At 51.6% G+C, this 27709-nt stretch overlaps 2 protein-coding genes and 3 long non-coding RNA genes across 8 annotated transcripts in view; 4 read left to right on the top strand and 1 right to left on the bottom strand.

The window, feature by feature from the left end:
* Window positions 1-9618, top strand: part of FCHO1 (FCH and mu domain containing endocytic adaptor 1) — a 36724-nt gene extending 27106 nt beyond the window's left edge. For both annotated transcript variants that reach the window (XM_083421428.1, XM_083421427.1), the window contains exons 20-28: window positions 804-907; window positions 1734-1836; window positions 2558-2669; window positions 4083-4238; window positions 4652-4784; window positions 5419-5618; window positions 8755-8819; window positions 8974-9138; window positions 9247-9618. In XM_083421428.1, coding sequence (XP_083277554.1) covers window positions 804-907; window positions 1734-1836; window positions 2558-2669; window positions 4083-4238; window positions 4652-4784; window positions 5419-5618; window positions 8755-8819; window positions 8974-9138; window positions 9247-9269 — 1061 coding nt within the window. In that variant the 3' untranslated portion in view covers window positions 9270-9618. The remainder of the gene's footprint in view (window positions 1-803; window positions 908-1733; window positions 1837-2557; window positions 2670-4082; window positions 4239-4651; window positions 4785-5418; window positions 5619-8754; window positions 8820-8973; window positions 9139-9246) is intronic.
* A 433-nt stretch (window positions 9619-10051) lies between these two features.
* On the bottom strand, window positions 10052-13693 carry LOC310668696. Its single transcript, XR_014506804.1, has 2 exons — window positions 13620-13693; window positions 10052-10572 (listed from the first exon to the last, which is right to left on the bottom strand). It is a non-coding gene; the product is annotated as an uncharacterized lncRNA (long non-coding RNA).
* On the top strand, window positions 13646-27517 carry B3GNT3 (UDP-GlcNAc:betaGal beta-1,3-N-acetylglucosaminyltransferase 3). Of its 3 annotated transcripts, none has more exons than XM_083421799.1 (2): window positions 13646-13708; window positions 24385-27517. In XM_083421799.1, the coding sequence occupies exon 2, from the start codon at window positions 24391-24393 to the stop codon at window positions 25534-25536; it is 1146 nt and encodes a 381-aa protein (XP_083277925.1). In that variant the 5' UTR covers window positions 13646-13708; window positions 24385-24390; the 3' UTR covers window positions 25537-27517. The 3 variants fall into 3 exon arrangements, with proteins under 3 accessions (XP_083277925.1, XP_083277926.1, XP_083277927.1); XM_083421800.1 differs by lacking the exon at window positions 13646-13708 and adding an exon at window positions 19327-19456 and having other exon boundaries at window positions 24385-26297; XM_083421801.1 differs by lacking the exon at window positions 13646-13708 and adding an exon at window positions 23629-24244 and having other exon boundaries at window positions 24385-26297.
* LOC310668660 overlaps window positions 20012-27709 on the top strand; it is a 151027-nt gene continuing 143329 nt past the window's right edge. The window contains exon 1 of the long non-coding RNA XR_014506765.1: window positions 20012-20132. This is a non-coding gene — a long non-coding RNA (uncharacterized lncRNA). The remainder of the gene's footprint in view (window positions 20133-27709) is intronic.
* LOC310668248 lies at window positions 22420-23416 on the top strand. Its single transcript, XR_014506671.1, has 2 exons — window positions 22420-23136; window positions 23335-23416. It is a non-coding gene; the product is annotated as an uncharacterized lncRNA (long non-coding RNA).

Genomic DNA, 27709 nt, shown 5'->3' with positions numbered 1-27709 from the left:
ATTTATTTGATTTATTGGATTCAATTTATATGCTGCCTTTTATCAGGAGACCCCAGGGCGCTTTACAACATTAAAAACACATTCCAGAACGTCAATGATAAAAACATGATTTTCATGGAAAACATTAAGAGCAAAGGAGATTGTGCAGGACAATCTGGTTTCCCAGCAGATGGGCATCTCTCTGGGATTCTGGAGCTATGATTCCTGCATTGCAGGGAGTTGGGCTGGATGAGCTTTGGGGGTCCCTTACAATTCCACAATTCTATAGTCATGGATTCCTCGGGTCTCACAGGTGCTTCCGTTCCTCTCAAGGGCGCGGCTGCTCTCTTGGCAAACGCCCAGAGCTTGAGATCCTCTCGCTTCCTCCTGATGATCACGTAGGTGCCATTGATCCCCTTTGACAACGTGGTTTCCTGTCTGATCCCTCCAGGGCGTCTTCTCCCTTGAAGGCCTTAATAAATCTCATTTCCGAAAGCTCCAAATCTTGCACAGCTCTTTCAACCTCGTTGTGGTTAACGATTAACAATTGGCCTCTGCATTTTCTTTTTTTGCGGTCTGAGCTTTGCTTAATGGCCCAATAAACGATGGCTGGGCAAACTGATTGTGGATGGATGGATGGATGGATGGATGAATGAATGGATGGAGAGACAGGATTTAGAGCACCGGAGAGAGCTGGGTGCGAATCCCCCCACATGGCCACAAAGCGCTCTCTCTCTTGCTCTCTCTCTTTTCAATACTTATTTACATTGCTTATCCCAATCCTTGATTATCCCAACCAACCCCCTATTCTCTATCCCTTGCAGCTTCTCTCCCTCCGTCCGCTGCACCCGGATTGACCCCCATGGTGGCCCCCCCTCGGCGATGCCGCGCAAAACGGCCCTCGGCAGTCTCAACTGGCAGCGACACGGTGAGCCCCACACACCCCGGACCCACCTGTGCACACAGAGTTGTGTTTCCTCGTACGATTGGGGGGGGATGTGCTGTTGTGCAGAGATGCCCCCCAATTTAGCAAACTGCGGGTTGGTTAATTTGGGGAGGTTTGGGGTAGAAGTCTTGTTCCGTCACGATCCAAGCCTTCTCAGAGTTGAGTTGAGCCCTTTTTTTTCCATTCTGCTTTTGGCTCCCAGAGGCTGAGAAACATTAACTAAGGCTGGCCTACTTAGGGTATGATAAAATAAAGTCTGCAAAGGATTTCTGAATCATGTTGCAAGGAAAAGCTTGTAAAGTGTACGGATGAGATATAAGAATTTGCTGCAAAGAAGAATGGCTTTTGAAAATGCTGGAGTATGCGGAACTGGCAAGACCGACAGAAAATATTAGAAAGTATTTAAAGAACAACTAAAGTGAGATAAAAACACAAGCAGGACTTGAACTGTGAGCAACAGCGATAATATATTAAGATAAATAGGATAGATTGCACATATTGAAGAGCACAGGTGATTTAAGGGTAAATATGGAAACCATGGAAGAAGGGGATAGGAAGTCAATGGATCAAGTAATTTACAGTTTATGTTAAAATACGTTCAGATTTTTTTGTGTGAGTGTGTGAAAAATTAATAAATAAGATTTAGAAAAGAGAACATTGCAAATGCAACAGAAGCCCTATAGAATTGGGAACAGGTTGTTGGTGAAACGATTGTGAGTCGTCAGAAGTGGTATTATTAATCAGAACAATAAGCATGCTCATCATTGCATAATTCACACGCCGCCCATCTCTCTCGCTGTGCCCCCAGCCTCGCTCGCTCAGCCCCTCGCGTCTCTGGGCCTTGTCGACCCCGCAGAGCTCGGCTGGGATGACGGAGCGGGCCTTCTTCATGGCCACGCAGCCGGGACTCGGTAGGTGCCCCGCGGAGGGGGCGGAGGGGTTAGGGGGCGTGTGGGCGCACGGCTTTCTTTTGTGGAGGCCTCGCCCCATTGCTCAACAGTCGCAGAGTGTTTCTGGGGGGAGGAGGAGGAACGGGAAATGCTTCAGGGGCCCCCGGCTTCTTCAAAATGCCCTAATTTTTTTACAGCAGAGAAAACGAGAATGACTTTAAGGGGTGACTGACGCAAAGGGGGCCCCCCGCTTTCACCTTCAGTTAAGCCAAAGTGGGTGCTGGCGCCCCTCAGGGTGGGTGGGATTCCCTAGGGGTCCTGGGGGGCAGCAGGTGCCAATGGCGGTCTGACTTCGGAAAGCTGATATCCTCAGATCCAGTTCCTTTGTTTCGTTGAATCAAACAAAATAGTTTTAACTGGGTTTTGAACAAAATGTGCAATTAATTGCCCCACCCAAGCCAGGATAGCTCAGTTGCTGGAGAACGAGACTCTGGGTTAATCTCTGGGTTGTGGGTTCGAGCCTCTGGTTGGGGGGGAAAGATTCCAGCCTTGCAGAGGGTTGAACTAGACAACCCTCCAGCTCTACAATTCTAGGATTCCTACCTTGCTGGGGGTCGGGCTAGATGACTCCTGGGTTCCCCTCCAGTGCTACCATTCCACAATACCCCTGATCTCCTTGGGACTCGCTTCCCACTCCCTGGCGTTTCCCCCGTGATCGCTTGACTTGCTCTCTTTCTGGCAGGCGTCTCGCGGGGCCCGTCTCCCGTTGTCCTGGGTTCGCAAGGCGCTCTCCCCGTGGCAACGGCCTTCACGGAATACATCCACGCCTATTTCAAAGGCCGCAGCCCAGACAGGTAATAAATGGAGGACGGAGAGCAGTGTGTGTTGGGGGGTGTTTTTTGGGGGGACCCCTCACCTCATTGCCATTTTCACACCAGATCTGGATAACTTGGCTCTGCTTCTCAATGCCGTCACTCTCTTAAGCATCAAAATTTGGGACCACCTCCAAACCGATGCCAAAGTTTCGGGCTTCTTTTGTACTGCAAGTCCCATATTTTTTTGCCCCCCCCCCAACTGAATACAGTCATACCTCGGGTTACAGATGCTTCAGGTTGTGTGTTTTCAGGTTACGGGCATGCCGAAACCCAGAAGTACCAGAACGGGTTACTTGCAGGTTTCGGCGCTCGTGCATGGGCAGAAACACTAAATCACGCTTTGCACATGCACAGAAGTGCCGAATCGCAACTCGTGCGTGCGCAGATGCGGCACTGTGGGTTGCGGACGCTGCAGGTTGCGAACATGCCTCCCACACGGATCACGTTCACAACCCGAGCGTCCACGGTAATAGACGCACAAAACTGGTGTTCGTACTTAACACCCCAAAACCTGGCACTTTCCAATTCACTCCAAACTGCACAGAACGAGTATGAAACTTTGACACTGGTTTAGAGGCGATCTCAAAAGTTCTGGGTTTGCGTTTGAGGAAGCTGGTGGCCACTGAGGCGACTGCGGGGTGCAAAAAGAGCTTTGAAGGGGCCAGGGCCGCTCAGTTCCCCAACCCCATGTGAGGCCTTGCGGAGTCGCCCCGGTTCCTGCAAGATCCTGTGCAGTCGCCCCTTGGCTCCCAGAACCAATCCTGGCCTTGACGCCCAAGGCAGGTGGAGAGCTGCTCCCTCTGCTCATGACAGGTCAGCTTGGGTACCTGATGCGAAACAAGGCTTTTAAGGTCTCCGTCCTACTTTGCACTCGGGCTCTGGGAATGTGGGTGGTCTCTCTCTCTCATGGCCACGGTTTCAGATCTATACACTTTTCCTGTTTTGTGGAACAACAACAATTTTATTATTTCCATGCCGCCCATCCGACTGGGTTGCCGCAGCCGCTCTGGGCAGCTCCCAACAAAAAATTTTAAATGCAATGAAACATCCACCAGCTTCACTGAACTTCCCTTTGCTCTGCCCGGATCTCTCTGCTCAGCTGGTTGAGCACGAGGCTCTGACTCTCAGGGTCGTGGGTTCAAGCCCCCTGCCTTGCAAGGGGTGGGGCTGGATGACCCTCAGGGGTCCCTTCCAACTCTATGACTTGCAAGCAGAGGCGGCAATGTGGGGCAGTGGGCTCTCCCGCTGGCGCTCTTTTGCAGAAGCAAGCGGCAGTCCTTCCTGGGGCGTGAAGGGGCTCCTGGCGGGGGGGGGGACGGAGAGTGCCTGGATTTGGGGGAGCACACAGGGCCAGGGGTGATAATGCCCGGCTCTCTCTCGCCTCTCCTGCAGCTGCCTGGTCAAGGTCACGGGGGAGCTGACCATGTCCTTCCCAGCGGGGATCCTGCGCGTCTTCAGCAGCGCCCCTGCGCCCCCCGTCCTCAGCTTCCGCCTGCGCCACACGGCCGCCATCGACCAGTTCCTGCCCAACACCGAACTCCTCTTCAGGTACCACGGGGGGGGGGGGATGGGGGGCATAGGGTGCCCCTGTGGGAGACAGTCTGCATGCAAGAAAATGGAAAAGCCGGGCGGGGTTCTGCTCCCTTCCGCTCCGAGGGTCGGATCCAGCTGCCCTGTTCTGCTTTCTCCCCGGGCCCCCCCCAATCCACTGCGGAGGACTATGTGGACCCCCAAGAATTGCACGTGGTTGGGGGGAGAATGAGAGGGGAGCTCAATCCGTGGGGCAGAGAGCCAGACCTCCAAAAGCAGGGGAGAGCCAAGTTGGCCTGTTGTTCCTACTCTGAGTAGGACTTTGTTGGAGCAGGGAGGGGGTCCTTCTCCTCTCGGATTGTGGGGGGCACCCCACAGAACCAGACTGACCTCCTGGGTGGTGATGGATTTCTCTTCCGCCCCCCCCCAAGTGACGCCTCGCAGAGTGACCCCCACAGCAAGGACTTCTGGCTCAACATGGCCGCCCTCACTGCACACCTCCAGAAGCAGGCGGAGCAGGCGCCGGGCGCCCCGTACTACAACGTCACCCTCCTCAGATACCAGGTGGAGCAGACGGGCCCTGCGGGTGGTTGGGTTGGGGGAGGGAAGGGCTGAGGAACCTCCTCCCCCCCCCCCAGTGCTTCCAGACCCCCATCCTCTCTAAGCAGCCCAGGACCACCGGGAGTCCGGAACCAGCCGTGGCTCCTGCATGGCCGGGGGTGGGCTGGATGACCCCCGGGGTCCCTTTTGCTTCAACCTTTCCATGATTTCTCCCCCGTGGCTCCTGCATGGCCGGGGGTGGGCTGGATGACCCCCGGGGTCCCTTTTGCTTCAACCTTTCCATGATTTCTCCCCCGTGGCTCCTGCATGGCCGGGGGTGGGCTGGATGACCCCCGGGGTCCCTTTTGCTTCAACCTTTCCATGATTTCTCCCCCATGGCTCCTGCATGGCTGGGGGTGGGCTGGATGACCCCCGGGGTCCCTTTTGCTTCAACCTTTCCATGATTTCTCCCCCATGGCTCCTGCATGGCCGGGGGTGGGCTGGATGACCCCCGGGGTCCCTTTTGCTTCAACCTTTCCATGATTTCTCCCCCATGGCTCCTGCATGGCTGGGGGTGGGCTGGATGACCCTTCCCGAAAGAGGGAGAGAGAAAGGATTGTCTTTCTGACTCTCCCCCCCCCCTGCCCCTCGACTCCAGTACTCCAAGCAAGGCCCGCGCTGGGCCCCCCTGCAGCTCTCGGTGGACTGGGCCTGTGGGTCGGAGGCCACGCGGGTGCGCATTGACTACAGCTACAACACGGGGGCTTTGGCCTCGGCCGCGGCCCTGGGCAACGTCCAGATCCTCCTGCCCATTGAAGAACCGGCTGCCAACGTCCAGCCCCAGCCGAGCGCCTCGTGGTGAGACCCGGGTCTGGTTTTGGGGGGGGGGGGTTGTCTTGGGGAGACCTCCAGCTTCACAGACAAGTTCATGATTACTGTTTATTAAATTAATATTCCGCCCTTGCTGCGTTTGTGGAATATTGATTTATAACGTGTGGTTTTTGTGGGCTGATCAAGTCAAAAGGGACTCTGCTTAACATTTGGGAATACGTGATAGTTGAATAAAAGTCTTAAGTCAATGGGAAACAAAGGAGGGGAGAAAAGGGGGGGAAATGCTAAAATGTGTTAATATATTGAAATAGAATTGGGAAAAGTATTTCCTATGTTAACTGTGGAAGTCTTAAATATGGAAATGGAATTTTCACATTTTATCATTATTATTTTTTAATAGTTACATTGAGCAGTGAGTAATAATAATAATAATAAATTTATTTGTACCCCACCCATCCGGCTGGGTTTCCCCAGTCACTCTGGGCAGATCCCAACATATTAAAAACAGAATAAAACATCAGACATTAAAAGCTTCCCTAAACAGGGCTGCCTTCAGACGTCTTCTAAAAGTCCTTGAGGTCTGACGGGAGGGCGTTCCCCAGGGCGGGGGCCACCACTGAGGAAGGGAGGAAAGAGAAACATCCTGGAAGCCTGGCAGGCCAACTTTTAAATGCATATTAAATTTTATACTTGTGTTAAATTAATTATATTGAGGTAAAGGAGGGGAGAGAAAGATCTTCACTTGGTCGCAACCCCCTGCCAGGTATTCTAGGCTGAGAGTGAGCGACTGGCCCCCAAGGCATCATCGCCCAATGAGCACGGAGCAGGGAGATTGGCACCCTGGTCCCTCGCTGGTCCCAGTCCAGCACTCTAACCACTGCGCCACCGCTGCCTCCACAAATCTCAGCTAGATAGGAACCAGGGCAGGGGGTTGGGCTGGATGACCCCTGGGGTCCCTTCCACCTCTACTGTTCCACGAATGGTCTAGCTCAGCAGAAGGCAGCTTTGGCTACATCAACCTGTCCTGTTGCAATCTTTTTGGGAGCCAAATTCAGAGTGACCCCTACTCAGAGTAGACTCACCGAAACCAGAGCAAGCTCAGTGAGCCACGCCAGCTGTTCTGGGCAGGTTCTGCTCCGAGTGAGATGCCACCTCCGGAGGAAGAAATGGCTTCTTTTATTTTGCAAACGGGACCAAAAACAATTTCCAGAGGAAAAAGGGGATAAATCTGTCCTCTGGGGAGGTTGCCTGATCTCGGCGCAGAGCCCCGGCTGGTTCTGCCACCCAGACGTCCCCGGGAGTCAACAGTTTCTTAACGGGGACCAGAAATGCCTGTTGGGCGAGTCGCTCTTTTGCAAGAGGCCCCAGGGCACAACAGATTTGGCAAAATCTGCCCCAAGTTAACAGTGAGTCACCAGAAGCAGCCTGGGGAGCAGGGCTGAGCTTGGGGGCTGGATCTCTGGTGAACTTGGAGATCTCACGGGACCTGGAATCCAGGGGTTGGGGGGACCCCAAGTGTACTAGGAGCCAAAAAGGGGGCGAAGCAGCCCACCTAGTCCAGCACCCTGTCCTCCCAGTGGCCAAATGTCCCCAAGGACTGGGGAATGGAGATAGACTCCTTCTGGACCTGGAGGTTCTACAAGAGTACAAGAACCCGGCTGGATCAGGGAAATGGCCCTTCTGGTCCAGCATTCTGTCCTCACAACGAAAAAGGCAAATGCAATTCCACCAGAAGTCTCTGCCGCTGAATCCCGGGAACTAGTTTGCTAAGGGAGCTGGGAATCATAGCTGCACAAGGGCTAAAAGGCTCCCCTGTTTTAAGGCGGCTTTTAACTGTTTTTCAGATACCAAGTTGTTTTATTGCTGTGTTGCTTGAGCATGAGAGACTTAATCTCAGGGTTGTGGGTTCAAGCCACGTTGGGCAAAAAGATTCCTCCCTTGTTGGACTAGAGGACCCTTGGGTGACCCCCCAAGCCTGCACTTCTAAGATTCTGCACCCCCCAGTTCATTGGCCCCCAAAACCAAGCAGATGCATTTCCCAAAGGGGAAAGGGAGTCTTGTGGCTGGCATCCGTCTGTCTCGAGAAGCAACGGAGTGTGCCTCCGGGGGTGAAGCCTCAGCACCCCCCAAGTGACCTCCTTGGGGGGAAGCCGGGGCTGTGTGTCTGGGGGTCCGGGGCTGCCCAGACGGCAAAGAGCCCCCCCCCCTCGGCCTGAGTGACGGGAGTTTCCTGCATTGCAAGAGGTTGGGTGGATGACTCTTGGGGTCCCAACTCTCCTCTTTTTTTACTCTGTGAGAGCAAGATGTTGGGCCCCAGCCTGGCTGCAGGAGTTGCTGGAAGGTGAGACGCAAGACTGTTTTAGGGGCTCCACTCAGATTGGCTCCTTCTTCTCCCACAAGCCAGTGGAGGTTTAGGGTCCAGGTTTTCCTTCCTTCCCAGGTGGACAGATCCTACAGCACAAACAGAGACCGCCTTCTTGACCCTTGGACCCCCTCTTGGTCTCGTCCACTCCCTCCGCCTGTCTTTGCACGCAGGGGAAGCCCCTAACTCACCGGGGGCCAGACCCTCACCTGCTTCACCCGGCCGGTCAAAGCCATTCCCAGGGGAGTCCCTCAGGGATAGAAATCCTAGAATCCAATGGAGGGGGAAATATTATTAGAATATTAGAATATCTAACTGTGAAGATACATAAAATGAAAGGGTTTAAGGTCAGGGAGGAGGAGGAGGACGATTGGTTTGAGAAAGTACTGAATTATTTGGGCAGGTTTGAACAATTTGGGGCAATTAAAATGTTAAAAGTTAAATAAACCTTGTGGAGGGAGGAGTGTTAAGGTATCTAGAATTGTACATATGGTTGATTTGAATATGTTATTATTGATTATATATACCCAATCTATCAGCCGCCTGGGGGCTTTCACTGTTTGTTTTCACTGTCTGTGTTTTGGTTGTTGGATATATATATATATATATATATCCTGGAATCATAGAATGGTAGAGTTGGAAGGGGCCCTGAGGGTCATCCAGTCCAACCCCCTGCAATGCAGGATTGGCAGTTGTTCCTTACGGGGATCGAACCTGCGACCTTGGCGTCATCAGCACCAGGCTCTGCAGCAAAATGTACAAATGGCCCAACCAGCTTGTCTCTTTCTCTCCCTCTTGCAGGAACCTGGAGGAGAAGCGATTGCTGTGGCGGCTCCTGGACCTCCCTGGTACCCAAGGGCACCCAGGTGAGCTGGCAAAGAGGTGGCGCGGATGCCAGGCTCCAGTCCGGCTGGTGGGCGGCTCTTCTTCCTCTTGCCCGCCCCCTGCGCACCTCTGGAACCTGGGGGGGGGGCCCATCTCCTTCGCTTGGGTCCTTCTCTTCTTCTCTTTTCTCTGCAGGATCCGGCCGCCTCCTGGCCAGCTGGGAACCCCTGACTGGTCCCAGCAAGCCCAGCCCTGTGGCAGCCCAGTTCACCAGCGAGGGGAGCACCCTTTCCGGGGCAGATGTGGAGCTGGTGGGCAGCGGGTACCGCATGTCGCTGGTCAAGAAGAGGTTCGCCACAGGTAGTAGGAATGGGGGCTGGCAGAGTCGGGAGGGGCACTAGCGGTCATCTAGTCTGACCTGCTGCAAGGCAGGAATCCCAAAGTTCCCTCCTTGCTCTCCTTTTCCAGGGATTTACCTCGCTGGCTCCTGATCCGACCCCGTCCCAGCAGCCGCCTCCGGTTTGTTCCAAAAGTGTGTCTTGCGACAGGAAGGAGATGTTTGCGTGTTTTTAAATTATTTTTCGCCTGGATTTTAAAACACTGGAGTTGGGGAGAGACAAGCAGCCACCCGGGAATGGAGGAATGGAGGAGGAGGCGGATCCGTGCGCAGTTCGAGGCAGAAGGGATTTTGCACCGAAGGGCAAGACGTTCCTCCCTTACCACAAATCGCTCCATATTATTTTTATTGTTATTTTGTATTCTCCATCTTTCATTCCTAAGCTGCGTCAGAGCCCAGAAGTCGGGAGGGGGCTCTCTCCCATTCTCCAAGCTGCTAAGGGTAGGGAAAAAAAAAGGGGGGGGGGAGAATTGCTGTTGGAAAAGTTGCTCTTTTAATAATAAAAACCACTTGTTTTTCTAAAAAACGACTTTGTGTGCGCTGGTATTTAAAGTTTCCTAAAATCTTTCTTCGAAACACATTTACAGCATAAGCAGATTCCACGCTGGCAAATTCAGGACGCAGAAAATGAAGCACCTGTGTCACCCGGCGCTTAGCTGGACTGTGGAACTCCCTCCCACTGGAAATTTTCCTCCTTTTCTCATTAGAACTCTCAGACAATCAGGTGAAGCTGAACGTTGGGAGATTTGAGACCGGAGAGGAAGGGCTTCTTAGATAAACTGGACTCTTTGCCACAAGAGGCAGTGGATCAGGCATAGTAAATAATAATAATAATAATAATAATAATAATAATAATAATAATAGACAGTTGGAATGTTTTATTATTAATATTTTATTAGAAGAATTTCATTTCTAAAAAGAGAAGAAAAAGAAAAGAGCAAATGAGGATGGAAAAGAAAGAAAAATAGGTTATTGACAATTATATGCACATTAGGATAATAAAAATATACACCACTATATATTAATGCTTGGTAATATAACAGTATTTTTTCATTTTTAAAAATTGTTGGAACATCAGAAGGGGCTACTGGATCATGCCTAGCAAATCATCATCATCCAATATCCTGTTCTCACAGTGGCCAAGCAGATGCCCATTACGGGAAACCCGCAAACAGGATTCGAACACAAGACCATCCTCTCCTCCTGTGGTTTCCTGCAACTGCCACCCAGAAGCGCAGCCATCCATAGCCACGAATTGGCCCTCATCCTTTTTTGCAGCCATCCAAGTTGCTGGCCATCGCTGCATCCTGTGGCAGGGAGTACCACAGTTCAGCTCTGCTGCTTCCTTTTATCTGTCCTGAATTTCACAGCACTCAGCTTCATTGCACATCCTCAGGCTGTGCAAGACGATGGTGGAAGGGGAGAAGGAATGTGTCTGTGTGTGTGAGAGAGAGAGAGAGAACATCCAGTGCAAACAGGGTGTCTGCAAGTAAGCCTGCAGGTAGAACAGGAAAGTCTGGTCAGAGCCCCTGACTGTTTGCTCAGGGATGGTGACACGGCGGCCGCTGCAGAAGGCGTTCATCATGCCAGGGGAACAACAAACTGGGCATAGCTGCAGGTGCTGTTCTAGAAACAGCTTTGTAAGGGGCACCCATGGGTCATCCAGCCCAACCCACTGCAATAATTAAAATAATAATAATATATTATTATTTATACCCCGCCCATCTGGCTGGGTTTCCCCAGCCACTCTGTGAGGCTTCCAACAAATTATTAAAATACAATAGTCTGTTGAACAATAAAAGCTTCCCTAAACAGGGCTGCCTTCAGATGTCTTTTAAAATGCATTTCTGGGTTATTTGTGGGGCATAGGAATTTGTTCTTTATTTTTCTCTCCAAAATATAATCCAGCCCCCCACAAAGTCTGAGGGACAGTGGACCGGCCCCCTGCTGAAAATGACCCCTGGTGTTTGCTGACCCCTGGTGTAGTTAGTTACTGCAGGGCCAGAATTGCAACTATACCCCCCATGGTCACCCTACCAGTTTCAGAAGTCTCCAATTAACTCTCCCAACACCTTCTGAGGTCAAAGAATCTCAGGATTATAGGGTAGGAAGGGACCCCAAGGGTCATCCAGTCCAACCCCCCTGCCAAGCAGGAATCTCCGCTAAACACCCTGGCAGATGGTCAAACAACCTCCACTTATGAACCTCCAAGGAAGGAGAGTCCGCCACCTCCTTTCCATGGTAGAAAAGGTCTTGCTGGCATACAGACAACCTCTGCAGACATTCCAGTTTGCCAGCACCCTTCTTAAATTGTGGCACCCAGAATTGGACACAGGACTCCAGGTGTGGTCTCACCAAGGCAGAAGAGAGCAGTTCTGTTTTCCCCCTTGATCTGAACACTAAAGGTAAAGGGACCCCTGACCATTAGGTCCAGTTGAGGCCGACTCTGGGGTTGCGGTGCTCATCTCGCTTTATTGGCTGAGGGAGTCGGTGTACAGCTTCCGGGTCACGTGGCCAGCATGACTAAGCCGCTTCTGGCGAACCAGAGCAGCGCATGGAAACGCCGTTTACCTTCCTGCTGGAGCGGTACCTATTTATCTACTTGCACTTTGACGTGCTTTTGAACTGCTAGGTTGGCAGGAGCAGGGACCGAGCAACGGGAGCTCACCCCGTCATTGCGGGGATTCAAACCGCCGACCTTCTGATCGGCAAGCCCTAGGCTCAGTGGTTTATACCAGAGCGCCACCCGCGTCCCTTGATCTGAACACTATGCTTCTCTTTATACAGCCTAGAAGAGCACTCACTTTTTCTGCTGCTGCCTCACCCTGTGGGCTCATGTTCAGCCTGTGGTCCACCAAGACCCCTAGAGATCCTCTTCACAGGTCCTGCTAGTACCAGGTGTCCCCCTTCCTCTATTTCTGCATCTGGTTCTTCCTGCCCAAGTGCCAAACCTGACATCTGTCCGACTGAAATTCATTTGTTAGCTTGCGCCCAGGTCTGCAATGTCTTGTGGTCATTTTGAATCTCCTGTGACCCCTCCTAGTTTGGTGTCCCCTCAATTCATTTTTTCCCAATTTAATTTTTATCAAGTTTCAACATTTTAAACATACAGTTTTATTCTCAGATGAGCCAAGAGTCATAAATCAGTTTCAAAGAATAGCCATCTCATCAACTTTCCTCCGCCTTTGTCTATGCAGGTCGCTCAAATAATACATTTTGTAACTGTGGTTACCTGAGCTCAGTCACTGCGCAGGCAAGTGGAACAGAGTCTGAGATGGCTCAGCTGGTAGAGCAGGAGACTCAATCTCAGGGTCGTGGGTTCGAGCCCCGCTTTGGGCAAAAGATTCCTGCATTGCAGGGGGTTGGACTGGATGACCCTCAGGGTTCCCACCATCCCTGCAATTCTATGATTCTGTGATTCTTTACAAAGCCTCCATGAATCGCCAACAGAGACTTAATTACAGACTTCTGATCCCGAGTAGAAGTTAACCACTCACAATTTAATCTTAATTCCTTGCTGCTGCTGATTTTTGAGTCACTTTCCCCAATATGCCTGTTTGCATCATACTGTGGTTAGTCCTTGTCATGACTCCCCCCCCCCCCCCCGTCCTGCCAACTGTACTCTCACAGCAGGTAAAAGATGTGCTCTTTCTAAAGTTTTAATCTGTTGTGGTTTGCACACTTTCTGCAGGTTTTAAATCATTATTATTTATGACATTCATCTGTTCACCTGAGGATCACAGGGCGGCGTACAATATAAAAACAAAATTACATAGCAAAGTAACAAATGAAAACCGCACGCCACTCCACCCTGTTTAAAAGGCAACAGATGGCTTAATTAGCCAAATTAAATGTTTAGTGATAACATTATCATTTCATCTTCCTTGCAAACCGCTTTCCCTTTACAACCAACTGGCAGATAAATTGTATGAAATAACAATTTATAAAGTCAGTTTTCTACCCCCCCCCTTCCCCTACATATTGTTGCAACATTATTATTATTTATTCCATTTATATACCCTTTTATCAAAAGATCCCAGTACCAGTAATAAAAACATGATAAAAAGCATGATAAACACGAATACTGTCAGAGAACCGTAGAACTGTAGAGCATTTATTCATTTATTTACTACTACTATAATTTTTCCGAAACGGGGTGGGGAGAAGACAAAATTGGACCCTGTGGGTCCGGCGAGGGGAAATTAAGCCGCCCAGGTGTTGCCTGGGAGATCTGGTTCCCTTCCTCCACGCCCTTGAGATTATTCCTCTTTTCTCTCTCGCTCAAACACACACCTGTAATCTTATCAGGCTCTCCTTCCGCAAGCCAGGCAGCACCTCGCTCTGCTTCCCCCCTTCCTTTTTGGGGTGCTTGGAGCCGACCTTGCTCTGGGCGGGGGGGTACCTTCAAGCCCCGCCCCTGGCCGTGCCTGGCCCCGCCCCTTACCTGCCCAGGTGAGTCAGGCTACCAGGTGCGCGAGGCAGACGGACTCTTTGCCGGAGTCCTGCAAGGCGGAGAGGAGGCTCAGTCTCTGGGTGAGTCCATTCAGAAGCCTTGGTGCTTTTGTGGGGGGGGGGCAAAAACCCCCAAATAGAATTAGGATGTGTGTCTGTAGACTATTGTATTTTAATATTCTGTTAGAAGCCGCCCAGAATGGCTGGGGAAACCCACCCAGATGGGCGGGGTATAAATAATAAATTATTATTATTATTATTATTATTCCCCAGATAAGCACAATAAACCCATGATAACGAAATATTGTCACAGCAGGTTCAAAGCAGCATTAGGCTGGACTTTGTCTCTGAACTTGTTGATCTAAAACATTGCCAAAAAAATAAATAAATCTATTTCCTCCCCATTTACACGCAGGGCTGGTTGTAATTATCTTACTCAGAGTTTCCAGATTTTTCTCAACCCATTCATGTGCTTTTTTCCCTTCCAGTTTTTAGCTGTTATAATCTTAAGCACTTTTAAGCTATTATAACCTTAGCGTTTACCTTTTAGCTATGGCTTTATAATCTTAGTGTTTGCATTTTAGCTATTATAAATCTTTGCAGCTGTTAAACACTATTTCTGGATGAAGATTTAAAAAAAACACCTGGCAAGAGTTAAATGGTATAAAAAGTAAATAATCCAAAAAATGAAGAGCCATACTGAGCAGTAAACAGGCGCAGCGGTGATCAGCCCTCCAGGGATTGATGTCCTCCGTGCGGCGCTGGTTTGGGGCCTCTGGGAGTTGTAGTTTGGAAGAGCTGGAAGAGACTGGCGCCCTGCAGGTTGCTCCAGAAGATGCTTTCATTTATTCTTATGTATTTATTTATACGCCACGTGAAAGGGACTCAAGGCAGCTGACATATAAAAGCAAGAACCACATTTTGGGGGGGGAATCATTAAAAAGCAGTTAAACATTGATAGAAATAAGACTATATATATATCTATAAAATCTGTTTTAAATAGAAACAGCAGCAACATTTCATTAAAGCAGTCAGCTCCCCAAAGACTGTGGGAACAAGGAAATCTTCAGCCAGGAAGGATCTGGGCTGTTTTCCTGAGGAAGGGAGTTCCAAAGATCCCAGCCAGCGAGAAGGGGGAATGTGGATCTCTCTCTCTCTCTCTCTCTCTCTCTCTCTCTCTCTCTCTCTGTGTGTGTGTGTGTGTGTGTGAACTGTACAACAATCCTCCGAGGAAGGCTAGACTGAGAGGCTACACAGCTGGCTCCCCAGGTCAGACCTTTCATGGCCAGGTGGGGGGACTTGAACCCCACAATGTCTCCAGGTAGGGCTGGAAGAGGCACCCTTCCCCCAGTCCCAGAGATCTGCTGCCGGCTGAGCTGGAAGACTCAGCAGCGTCCAGTGTTCCTACTTATGCCAACCAAGAGGACTAGACTCTTCCTTCATTTCTAGGGGGGGCAGTAGCTCAGCAGAACATTCACTCTGCATGCAGGTGCCTGAGCTCAATCCCTTGAGGGCATCTGCAGGTTAGACTCAAACCATGGAGAGCCGCTCCTTTCTTGTCACTTGAAGACATGGGTTCACGTCCTACTTTCTGGAGCAGAAGAAACGAAGCCTGCTCCATCTTCCACGGGGCAGCCCTTGAGATGTTTGAAGATGGTTCTCCTCTCTCCTCTCAGTCTCCTCTTTCCCAGGCTAAACATCCCCAGCTCCTTCAAGCGCTCCTCATCAGGCTTGGTTTCCAGTCCCTTGATCATTCTGGCCTCCCTCCTCTGCACACCTTCCAGCTTGTCAACCTCCTTCTTAAATTGTGGTGCCCAGAACTGGACACAGGACTGACCAAGGTGTGGTCTGACCAAGGCAGAATAGAGTGGCACTGTGACTTCTCTTGATCTGGAAACTAGACTTGTGGATGCGGCCTAGAATGGCATTAGCTTTTTCCGCTGCTGCATCACACTGTTCACTCATGTTCAGCTTGGAGTCCACCAAGACCCCTCAGTCCTTTTCACATGGAATCTCCTTCCTTGGAGGTTTTTAAGCAGAGCTTGGTTGACCATCTGCCCTGAATGCTTGAGCTGAGATTCCTGCATTGCAGGGGGTTGGACTGGATGACCTTTGGGGTTCCTTCCAACTCTACCATTCTATGATTCTACTGGCAAGGCAGGTGTCCCCCATCTTATATTTGTGCATCTCGTTCTTCCTGTCTAAGTGCAGAACCTGACATTTTCCCTCTGGAGATGCTTTGGTCTCTAGTGGGGAACAAACCCCTCATGAGATGACCAGGCTGTCAGGTTTGCACTCTCTCCATCTAAATCCAGGCCTAAATATGTGAATAAATCTAATTTATAAGCTGCAACAGCCAGAATAGCATTGGCGTTTTTTATTTTTCATGTCCTCTGCCCTCCGGAGTCCGAGGCAGCAATGCTTCTGGAAACCAGGCGGGGAGAGTTGCTCTCACACTCCAATCCTGCTTATGGGGTTTCCCAAAAGCGGCAATAGGTCGGCCGCTGTGAGAACAGAATGCTGGACTAGGTGGGCCATTTCCCTGATCCAGCCGGGTTCTTGTACTCTTGTAGAACCTCCAGGTCCAGAAGGAGTCTATCTCCATTCCCCAGTCCTTGGGGACATTTGGCCACTGGGAGGACAGGGTGCTGGACTAGGTGGGCTGCTTCGCTCCCCTTTTGGCTCCTGCTACACTTGGGGTCCCCCCAACCCCTGGATTCCAGGTCCCGTGAGATCTCCAAGTTCACCGGAGATCCAGCCCCCAAGCTCAGCCCTGCTCCCCAGGCTGCCTCTGGTGACTCACTGTTAACTTGGGGCAGATTTTGCCAAATCTGTTGTGCCCTGGGGCCTCTTGCAAAAGAGCGACTCGCCCAACAGGCATTTCTGGTCCCCATTAAGAAACTGTTGACTCCCGGGGACTTTCTGGGTGGCAGAAGAAGAGTTTGGATTGGATTTGATATCCTGCTTTATCACTACCCAAAGGAGTCTCAAAGCGGCTCACATTCTCCTTTCCCTTCCTCCCCCACAACAAACACTCTGTGAGGTGAGTGGGGCTGAGAGACTTCAGAGAAGTGTGACTGGCCCAAGGTCACCCAGCAGCTGCAGGTGGAGGAGCGGAGACGCGAACCCGGTTCACCAGATTAGGAGTCCACCGCTCTGAACCACTACACCACACTGGGGCTCCGCACCGAGATTAGGCAACCTCCCCAGAGGACAGATTTATCCCCTTTTTCCTCTGGAAATTGTTTTTTGGTCCCGTTTGCAAAATAAAATAAGCCACTTCTTCCTCCGGAGGTGGCATCTCACTCGGAGCAGAACCTGCCCAAATCAGCTGGCGTGGCTCAGTGAGCTTGCTCTGGTTTCGGTGAGTCTACTCTGAGTAGAGGTCACCCTGAATTTGGCTCCCAAAAAGATTGAAACAGGACAGGTTGATGTAGCCAAAGCTGCCTTCTGCTGAGCTAGACCATTCGTGGAAGAATAGAGGTGGAAGGGACCCCAGGGGTCATCCAGCCCAACCCCCTGCCCTGGTTCCTATCTAGCTGAGATTTGTGGAGGCAGCGCTGGCGCAGTGGTTAGAGTGCTGGATTGAGACTCGCGAGGGACCAGGGTCCCAATCTCCCCACTCAGTGCTCATTGGGCGATGATGCCTTGGGGGCCAGTCGCTCACTCTCAGCCTGACTTTGAGGACTTGTTCACAACTAGGAATCGCAGCTAGATTATCAGAACTATACAGCTGGAATCTCAGGGTCATGGGTTTGAGTCCCACGTTGGGTGATATATTCCTGCATTGCAGGGGGTTGGGCTAGATGACCCTCAGGGACCCCTTCCATTTTGATGATTCTGTGTGAAACGGCTGACCACCACACAGCACTGCCCTGGGTGGACCTCGCCTCATTTTTGGCCACCTTGGATTGAGTCCAAAGAGGCTGATGGCAATTTCCACCCACAAAGAAACCAGCTTAGCTGCATTCTGAGCTAGCAGAATGTCCTGGGCTGGATTTCTCTTGGGGCCAGTTTTGTGTGCAATGCAGAGGCGAATGCCGTGCGGCGGTGTGCTTGGAATGTGACTTGAGGTGGGGTCTGCCCGATGAGGGAGGGGTCCCCTTTTTGACGTGGCCTCTGGTTTGGTTGCAGCCCTGCAACATTCCACCGGTGACAGAAGAACTACCTGATGGGATCAGGCCAGCTCCTGCTCTCAGAGGTGCTCAGAGTTAAGCTGTGGAACTCCCTGCCACAGGAGTGGCCACCAACTTGCATGGCTTTCAAAGAGGATTGGCCAAATCCACGGAGGAGGAGAGGGCTATCGATGGCTACTAGCCAGGGTGGCTGTGCTCCACAGTCAGAGGCAATGTAGACTCCTGCCTGGCATCCCCAGGAGGGGAGAGGGCACTTTTGCTGGAATCCTGCTTGCAGGGCTTCTGTGAGAACAGGATGCTGGACAGATGGGCCCCTTTTGGGTCTGATCTAGCAATTCCGCTCTTCTTTTGGAACCTCCAGGTCCAGGGACAGTCTATCTGGATTCCTCAGCTCTTAGGGATCTTCAGCCCCTGAGAAGACAGGCGTATTGAATCATAGAAGTGCAGAGTTGGAAGGAACTCTGAGGATCACCTCATCCAACCCCCTGCAAGGCAGGAATTGTTAGCAGGGAGAATCATAGAAATGTGGAGTTGGAAGGGACCCTGAGGGTCATCCAGCCCAACCCCTGCAAGGCAGGAATCTCAGCTAAAGCATCCCAGGCAGAGGACCACCCAACCTCCAAGAAAGGAGAGTCCGCCACTTCTCATAGAATCATAGAATAGAATCATAGAATCATAGAAGAGCTGGAAGAGACCACAAGGCCCATCGAGTCCAACCCCCTGCCAAGACTTCTCATGGGAGTCTGTTCCACTGTCGATCAGTTCTTGCTGTTGCAAATAAGGAAGAGACACTCCCTGCGTTTCCAAGAACTGGCTGGCTGTGGAAGCATTACAATGAAAGACTCTGAAGCAGAGTGGGGACCGTTGCCTTCAAGATTATAGGCAGGGCTCCGTCTGCCAGCTTCATTGTTTCCTTCATTTGGTGCAGGGATTTTATTTTCCGGATAAACAGGGCTCTGTTTTTGCACCTACATGCAGACCTCTTTTCATTATTCTCCGAGACATGGAGAAAAAGGGAAAGCGCGACATTCTGGGGTCAAGAGGGAAACTGGGACAGCTTTTGTAGTTCCGGAGCTGTCCCTGGGAAACTGGGACCCCGGAGGGTCTGCAACTGCCTCATTGGGGCAAGACCTATTGGGGAGAGTTGCTCATTAGGCCTCAGTGCAAAGCAACTTCTGGCGTTCCATTCAAACCCATCCTTTTTTCCCAAAGCATGAGGTCTAGAAACTTAGCTCCTGCAGAAGTCCTCAGGTTCAATCCTGAAATCTGCCGGAAAGCCACTGCAGGGTCATCTAGTCCACAACCCACCCTGACTGGTAAATAACACGGCTCCCTGTGTTTTGATGAGTGAAGCACCCTGAGATAAATATATCAAAGAGAGCATTTCCCAACTGGTCTGGAGTCAGTTTGTGCCTTAGCAAAGTCGATGCACGAAACTGAGTTATTAATGCCTTCCGGAAATTGTCGGAGGTTGCAAAACAGACCCCAAAATAGCTAGAAAGGGAAGCGAGAGCGGAAGCAATGTCTTCAGGTGCAAGCAGAGGCCAAGTGCCACCACCGGGCGCAGGGAGTTACTTTCTCCGAAACAGACCAAAGAACTGCTCAAGAACTGGCAGAGGGCAGGATCCAAACTGGCGGATTCAAAGGGTGAGGAAGGCGATTCTGGCTTATCATCAGGAATCAGTTTCTGAGGGTAAGAGTCCTTCGATGGCAGAGTGGACTCCCATGAAAGAAGGTGTTGGGAGGTTGCTAAGCAGAGGTTGGGGGGGCCACCTGCCAGGGATTCCTGTGCTTCCTGCATGGCCGGGGGTTGGACTGGATGACCCTCGGGGTCCCTTCCAACCCTCCAATTCTGTGACTCCATTTCACCATCTTGAAAGGATTTTTAAAGTTTCTTTTCTTTTCTTTTCATTTCATTTTGGGAATTTGTTCCTTGCTGCCTTTGCACTTTGAAACGTCTCTGGGCTGGCTGTGCAGATTGTTTGCTGGGAGATATTGCCAGATAAGGACTCCTTTAATTGGAGCCTGTGGCTTGGAGAAAGCAAACAGGGAGATAACAAGCGCTTGGCACCAGAGGCTCTGCGGGACTTGTTGCCACAACACAGAGAGAGAGAGAGACCAAGTCTTGGCTGGGAAGGAGGAAGAGGCTCTAGGAATACAATGGTACCTCGGGTTAAGTACTTAATTCATTCTGGAGGTCCATACTTAACCTGAAACTGTTCTTAACCTGAAGCACCACTAATGGGACCTCCTGCTGCCGCCACACCGCCAGAGCACGATTTCTGTTCTCATCCTGAAGCAAAGTTCTTAACCTGAAGCACTATTTCTGGGTTAGTGGCGTCTGTAACCTGAAGCGTCTGTAACCTGAGGTACCACTGTAATTATAACCGCAGGTCAGAGAAAAGGAAACTAAGGGAAGAAGAGGAGTTTGGATTTGATATCCCGCTTTATCACTCCCCTTCAGGAGTCTCAAAGTGGCTCACATTCTCCTTTCCCTTCCTCCCCCCCAACAAACACTCTGTGAGGTGAGTGGGGCTGAGAGACTTCAGAGAAGTGTGACTAGCCCAAGGTCACCCAGCAGCTGCAGGTGGAGGAGCGGAGACGCGAACCCGGTTCCCCAAATTGGGAGTCCACCGCTCTTCACCACTACACCACACTGGCTCTCAAGAGACTTAAACCTTGTCATGTCCTTCCGGGGCCTTGGAGAGTCATGCAGGGTGTTTACAGTCCAGAGCTTGCCTAGAGGAAGAGAAGGAGAAGCCCTCCAGGTGCAAAAGGACAAGCCTGCAGTGGTGGTGTTGTTGTTTTAAATCTTAATTGTAGAGTTGGAAGGGACCCTGAGTGTCATCTAGACCAACCCCCTGCAGTGGCCAAGGTGGGGCTCAAACCCATGACCCTGAGAGGAAGAGTATCCTGCTCCAGCTACCCCCCTCCATCAATGCACAGTTCAGGGCTACAAAGAATGGTGTTGCAATCAGTATTACAGCATTATTGTATTTTGTTTGTGAGTTAGGCTCACAGAGTTGGGAGGGACCCCTGTGTGGGTGCCTGGAGGCAGTTGGGGGATGGAATGCGGCAAACAGATTGAGGTTGGATCCTGACAAGACAGAAGTACTGTTTGGGGGGACAGGGGGTGGGCAGGGGTGGGGGACTCCCTGGTTCTGAATGGGGTCACTGTGCCCCTGAAGGACCAGGTGTGCAGCCTGGGAGTCATTTTGGACTCACAGCTGTCCATGGAGGCGCAGGTCAATTCTGTGTCCAGGGCAGCTGTCTCCCAGCTCCATCTGGTACACAGGCGGAGACCCTACCTGCCCACGGACTGTCTTGCCAGAGTGGTGCATGCTCTGGACTACTGCAATGAGATCTCCGTGGGGCTACCTTTGAAGGTGACACGGAAACTACATCTAATCCAAAATGTGGCAGCTAGACTGGTGACTGGGAGTGGCTGCCAGGACCACATAACACCGGTCCTGAAAGACCTACATTGGCTCCCGGTACGTTTCCGAGCACAATTCAAAGTGTTGGTGCTGACCTGTACAGCCCTAAACGTCCTCAGCCCAGTATACCTGAAGGAGTGTCTCCACCCCCATCGTTCAGTCCAGACACTGAGGTCCAGACCTCTGAGGTTCTTCTTGCAATCCTCATTGGGAGGTTATAGTTTAACAACACAATTTTGATGTGTTCAGCTCTCCCTAAGGGTTCACACCCTGATTTTGTTGAAGGATCCCTGAGGTGGCCGCTGTGCCCTGGGTTCCAGGTGGTGGGCCTAAGCCACCCATGAAAAGTTACAACAGTCTCGCAATCTGTACTTGGAAAGACCATTTTGCCCCTTTATTTTATTTTATTTTATTTTCCCCAGTTGTAGATGACAAACAAGGATTATAACAAAAGAACAGTGTAACAGGGGCGTATCAGAATCCTCTCTGGGGCAAAAAGGCTTAGTGGAAGCTTTGTTGCCAGGAGGAGTCCAGCTAGGGTGTTCAGAAGAGTGAGCTCCCATTTCCCTTTAAGGGGGGGTTGCTCAGTAGATTACGCTGGGAGATAGAAGGACGGGTACAAGAAGGGGGGTAGAGAAAAGAATATTCTATCAGTATTCAAGTTATCTTTCAGCTAAAGCAATCCCTGCCTACCAGTAAACTACAAGCAATTTGTCTGGAAACCACAGGCACTAGCCTGGAAAACCACGGGTCCCTTTGACCTGGAAAATAACCACGGATCTGGAATTGATTTCAGCGCTGCTTACAAGACTAACCCTAGTGTGGGGCCCCGGTTTGTGAACCTCCCGTTCTACCATCCACGACAGCCTCCTGCCTAGCCTTTGAGACTAAGTTCGGGATTCCCTGCTGAACGCCTGCGCATTGCAGTGCCAGATCGGGGTCTGAGAAAACAAAGATTTGAAAGGAAGCAAATGACAGAGAGAGAGAAAGAGAGAGAGAGAGAAAGATTTCAGGACGTTCCTGGCCACACTCCGAAAGGAGACGTCGAGAAAAAGGAAAAGAGAGTTCCCACAATTTCTCCGGCCACACTCCGAAAGAGAAACTGGGAAAGAGAGGGGGGGAAAGATTTCCAAGACGTTCCTGGCCACCCTCCGAAGGGAGACATCAAGGAAAAAGGAAAAGAGAATTCCCGCGGTTTCTCCGGCCACACTCCGAGAGAGAAACGGAGAGAGAGAGAGAGAGAGAGAGAGAGAAAGTTTCCAGGACGTTCCTGGCTCCGAAAAGAGACGTCAAGGAAGGAAAGAAGAAAAAGTCTAGCTGTCGTGGAGACGTTGCTTTTCCACCCCCCTCCCAATGTATTAATTTCAAACCATACTCACGTTCATAGATGTCCCCCGTGGATCCCGGGATCCTTTCTCTTTAGCCGGCTTGACCTTGCCTTTGCTCCCCCTGGTTGAGCTTTCTGGTGACGATTGATTACCGCCCGCAAAGAGGAGACAGGGAGAGGAAAAAGGATCCCTGGGCTAAGGTTGCCCAGTGGCGCCCGATCCCCTCTATCTCCCCCCTCACCTTCACAGGAGGACCAAGTGTCCCTGAGCATGGTCGCCAAACTGTTACCGGAAAAATTCGAGGGCTCCCTTGGACAAAAAGTCAAGACACCAACCAGGATAACTTGGAGCAAAACAGCAGCCTGTAGGCTTGGCCTTTATTGAACTGTTGCAACAGAGTGCTCCCCTCATTTGCAGGAGAGAGGAAAGGACACAGAAAAATGGTGTGCAAGGCCTTATAAAAACTTTTGAAATTCCCACCCTGTAGATCAAGACCACCCCCAGAAACATCATGCATACATCACAGAACGGAGGGGTTGAGGGAGGGGTGGTGGTGGTAACCTGAGTGTCCTGTCACCTGGCTGGTTCCCTTCTACCCCTCCCCATGAGTCATTTTCAGAAGACAAAAAGTAGTCGCAGTTTCCTGCCCCCTGAGGGGGAATCCAATCACTGTTCTTTTGTTATAGTCCTTGTTGAATCCACTCGTGTATGCAGTCCGTTGTGTTGTTGATGGTCTTCTGTCTGAGACCATCAGGGTTGACATAGCAACTGGGAAGGGCTCCTATGTATGTACTGGTATGCTCAAGAGATTATGGCTGCCCTGTATCAAATCTTCCCCATTTTGTAGTCCTTCCTTCATGGAGTAAAATAAAAGTGGAACAGTGGAAATCCGATGTATGGTTGATTTTCTATGAATTTATAGCAGAAGCATAGTGTATGTAGTGTGTGAGTGTGAATGTGTGTGAAGTTTGTACAAACTGAATGATTGGGGGGGGGTGTTCCAGCTACACTCCTGTCCCCTCTTTGTCTCCCAGAACCTGAAGAGGTATGAAAAGGGCGGAGGAAAGGTTGGCTGCAGTCTCCAATTGCTTGGGGGAAACCCTGGAGAGGAGAGGATTTAGGTGGCTATGGGGAGGCCGGGACCTTCAGTCTCTGCAACTGCTTCATGGGGGTAAGAACTACTGGGGAATAGTTGCTGTGCTCACTAGGCTTGACAGCCTGTGCAGATCCTGTTTTTGCCAGAAAATGTTAGGATTTTACGTAACTGGTGCTGGTTAGTGTGATTAGGATAAACCACATGAGATGTCTGAGAAGAGTGTGGGAACGGAAGACTGTCTTATCTCTTCCGTCTGAGAGTGTTATTGGACTGTACTTTCATTTTGCTGTGTGCTTTCTGGTTTCTGCCAGAGTTTGGAAGGCACAGACGTGATTATGGATTCTCTGTATATATTGTGAATAAAACCTAGTTTAGATCTTCAGATGTCTCTATCTTCTTGCTGCGTGATGCCGAAAGACTGGTGTGCACTTTTCGTATGAGAAGTGTTGCAGAGGGGCACTTGGGAGTGAAGGGACATGCCATTCCAGAGACGTGCCTACTAGGAGACGCTGGGGGGTCTGCTGTCCCCCCCAGGAGTGCTTGCCAACAGAAAAGAGTCCACTCCTATTTGCATGGTGTGATTTACTCCTGGTTCCCGCCTGGATCAGTCCTCGGTGAGCGTATGTGTGTGAGAGAGAATCTACCTCATTCCCTGAGCTGTAGGGTTGGAAGGGACCCCAAGGGTCATCCAGCCCAACCCCTGCAACACAGGAATCCCTCGTGTGCCTCTCACCCCCTCTCTTCTCCCCTTCTCTCCCAGGTGGAAATGTTGCGACGCTGGTCCTACAAGGTGGAGGCTGCCGTCTTGGGTGTGGTGGGCTTCATGGGGCTCCTCTTTCTCCTCCAGACTGACGAGGACCCTGCTGTCTCAACGGAGCCCAGAGTCGCCACCCCAAGTCCATCCACGCCTGCTGCCGCCACCCAGCCCTGGCGCAGCCCCGCTGCCGAGTGCCGCGAGAACGTCTCCGTGGCCAGCGTCCCTGGCTTTGCCGAGCTGCCGGGCCACATCCAGGACTTTTTGCGCTACAAGCACTGCAAGATGTTCCCGCTGCTCCTGGACTTGCCGGAGAAATGCGGGCGGCCCGAGTCCTCGCACGAGGTCTTCCTCCTGCTGGCCATCAAGTCCTCTCCGGGGAACTATGAGCGCCGGGAGATCATCCGCAAGACCTGGGGCCACGAGCGGACCTTTGAGGGCGTCCACATCCGCAGGGTCTTCCTGGCGGGGGTCCCGGGGAATGCCCGCGATGCCCGCAAGCTTGGCCGGCTGCTGCGGCTGGAGACGGAGGAGCATGGGGACATCTTGCAGTGGGGCTTCCAGGACAGCTTCTTCAACCTGACGCTCAAGCAGGTCCTCTTCCATGCCTGGATGGAGTCTCGCTGCCCCGGCGTGCGGTTCGTCTTCAACGGGGACGACGACGTCTTCGCCAACACGGACAACATGGTGCGCTACCTTCTCGGCATCCCGGGTGCGGGCGATGAGCATCTCTTTGTGGGGCAGCTGATCACCAACGTGGGCCCCATCCGTGAGAAGTGGAGCAAGTATTACGTCCCCGAGCAGGTGACCACCTCCAAGTCGTACCCGCCCTATTGCGGCGGCGGAGGGGTCCTCATGTCCGGCTTCACCTCGCGGACCATCTACCAAAAGTCCCTGGGCATTGAGCTGTTCCCCATCGACGACGTCTACCTGGGCATGTGCTTGGAGAGGGCGGGACTGGCGCCCGCCTCGCACATGGGCATCCGCACGGTGGGGGTGCGCGTGCCCTCGTCCAAACTCGAGTCCTTTGACCCCTGCTATTACAAGGAGCTGCTCCTGGTGCACCGATTCGTTCCTTACGAGATGCTGGTGATGTGGGATGCCATCCACCAACCAGACTTGGTCTGCGGGAAGAAAGTCGTTTTCCCAAACCTCTGAGGCTGGGGGGAGGCGGGGATTTTGGGGGTGTGTGTGTGAATGGGGGAAACTGCGATGGAGGATGCCCTTTCCTTGCAGGATTTGCTCCTCTCTCGAACTCGTCTCCTGCAGCAGAGGGCAATGTTTCCTTGAATGATTTTCCACTCTCTCAAACTCTTTTCTCCTGGACAGAGAACCGCAGGGAGGGTGTGTGTGTCTGTATTTGAGGGGCTGCGGCAGCTATGGGGGGGTGGGGCTTGTTGGGGTAATTTATTCTTCGCCCTTAGCCCTTCAGGGTAAGCTGAGCAGATGCCTCGGGTGCAGCTGGCTTCTCTTGGACTGGTTTGACTTCTTCAAACGGATGGCAATAAAGATTTGAACATTGAAATTGTAGCAGCTTTGACAATCCTGACCCACAATGCAACACTCCTCTGGGGTCTTCCTGGTAGGACGTGCTGCGCCCAGGAACCCCAAAACTCCTTTATCTTCCAACTCCAGGTTCTATGATTCTGTCCTCCTTGTGGAAAAGAGGCAGCTGTGGTTTGGGTTGGGCAAAGGGCAGCCTGGAGTTCCTGCTTGGGGAGGTGGCACTGGGGTGGTGAGCAGCCATAGGGCTGGTGTGGGTGATATTTCGTCCCCATGTCAGCAAACAAAGAAAGGCAGTGGTGGTGCAGTGGTTAGTGTGTTGGACCAGGACCCAGGAGGGACGAGGGTTTGAATCCCACCACTCAGCTGTGACCTTCGAGGTGGTTGGAGTCTCTCTCTTCTCTCTCTTAGCCTAGCCTTCCCACTTCCAACTCTAGGATGCTCTGATTTGCACTGGCTCCTGCCTGGATTTGCATTCAGGTGCTGTGCTCACCCTCGCTCACATAATTGCTTCCTTTGGCCTTGACTGACAGACGCTAAAGCAGGATGTCCTTCGCAAAGGCCAGGTAAACAGGGCGTGTGATGCCTTACAGGGACTGCCATTGTTCCAGAGCCAGGAATGATTGCCATAATGACGAGCAATCCATCACAAAGTTTCCTTACACCTGTTGCTCAATTTGTGCCACAGGCCTGCAATTGTTTGATCTTGGCCCTTGCTCTCTTCCTGAGGCGCAATGGAGTGTGCCTTTGGGGTGTGGAGTCAACCTGCTGCACTAACAACACCCAAGTGACCCCCCCTTGGCACAGGCCTGGGTCTTGTGTCTGGGCGTCCTGGGCTGCCCAGACCAGGGGTCTGCAAACTCTTTCAGTAGGGGGCCAGTCCACTGTCCCTCAGGCCTTGTGGGGGGCCGAACTATATTTTTTGGGGGAAATGAACAAATTCCTATGCCCCACAAATAACCCAGAGGTGCATTTTAAATAAAAGGACACATTCTACTCCTGTAAAAACATGCTGATTCCCGGACCGTCCGTGGGCCGGATTGAGAAGGAGATTGGGCCCATAGCTTTCACTTTCAGATTTGAAAATAAGAGATCAGCAGCCTCACCTGTCCTGGGGACAGTCTACGGGATATCTAACAATCCGGGACAGCAGCGGGAAGCAGCGGGAAACGGCGCTGGAATAAGGGAATTTCCAGCAAAAAAAGGGAAGGTTGACAGCTATGATTGGGCCGGATCCGAGCCCCGGGCCTTAGTTTTCCTACCCATGGCCCAGACAATGAGACCTCCCCCCTTGGCCTCACTGATGGGGTAAAAAAGGAAAGCAGAGCGAGATGCTGGGCATCAGCTGGGCTGCAGGATTTGCCGGGAGGAGGCAGACAAGGCACCATCCAACTGCCTTAGGGACTCCTCTCCAGATTTCTGCAGGGTTTACACATTTATTCTCCCAAAATATCCCACAAGGCAGTGCAAGTTTAGGCCTTTCCTTCTCCCAGATGGGCCACTTTCCCAGGTGGACGACCCTCCCTCACTTCCCTGGAGAGAGGTGTGGCCATGGAGAAGGGGTGTGGCCTAGGGAGAGGGGCGTGGCCTGGGGAACATCCTTTTTTTTTATTAAATATTTTCTTGATTTACAAAAGTGTGTGTAATGTCTCTTTCGTATCCCCCCCCCCCCATGTAACATTATTACAATTCAGTTTCTTTGTTGAGACATTAGGAAGAAAAGGGGGGTGGAGGTGGAGGGGGGGCTGGGGATCATTCTGAGGGCCGCCTGGTGAGATTTGGAGGGCCACATCCACCTGCTTGTCCTTGAACAAAAATACTGCAATAT

This window comes from Podarcis tiliguerta, assembly GCF_965153285.1.
Source record: "Podarcis tiliguerta genome assembly, chromosome: 18".
NCBI classification, from domain to species: Eukaryota; Metazoa; Chordata; class Lepidosauria; order Squamata; family Lacertidae; genus Podarcis; species Podarcis tiliguerta.
This window is presented reverse-complemented; position numbering and strand designations above follow the sequence as displayed.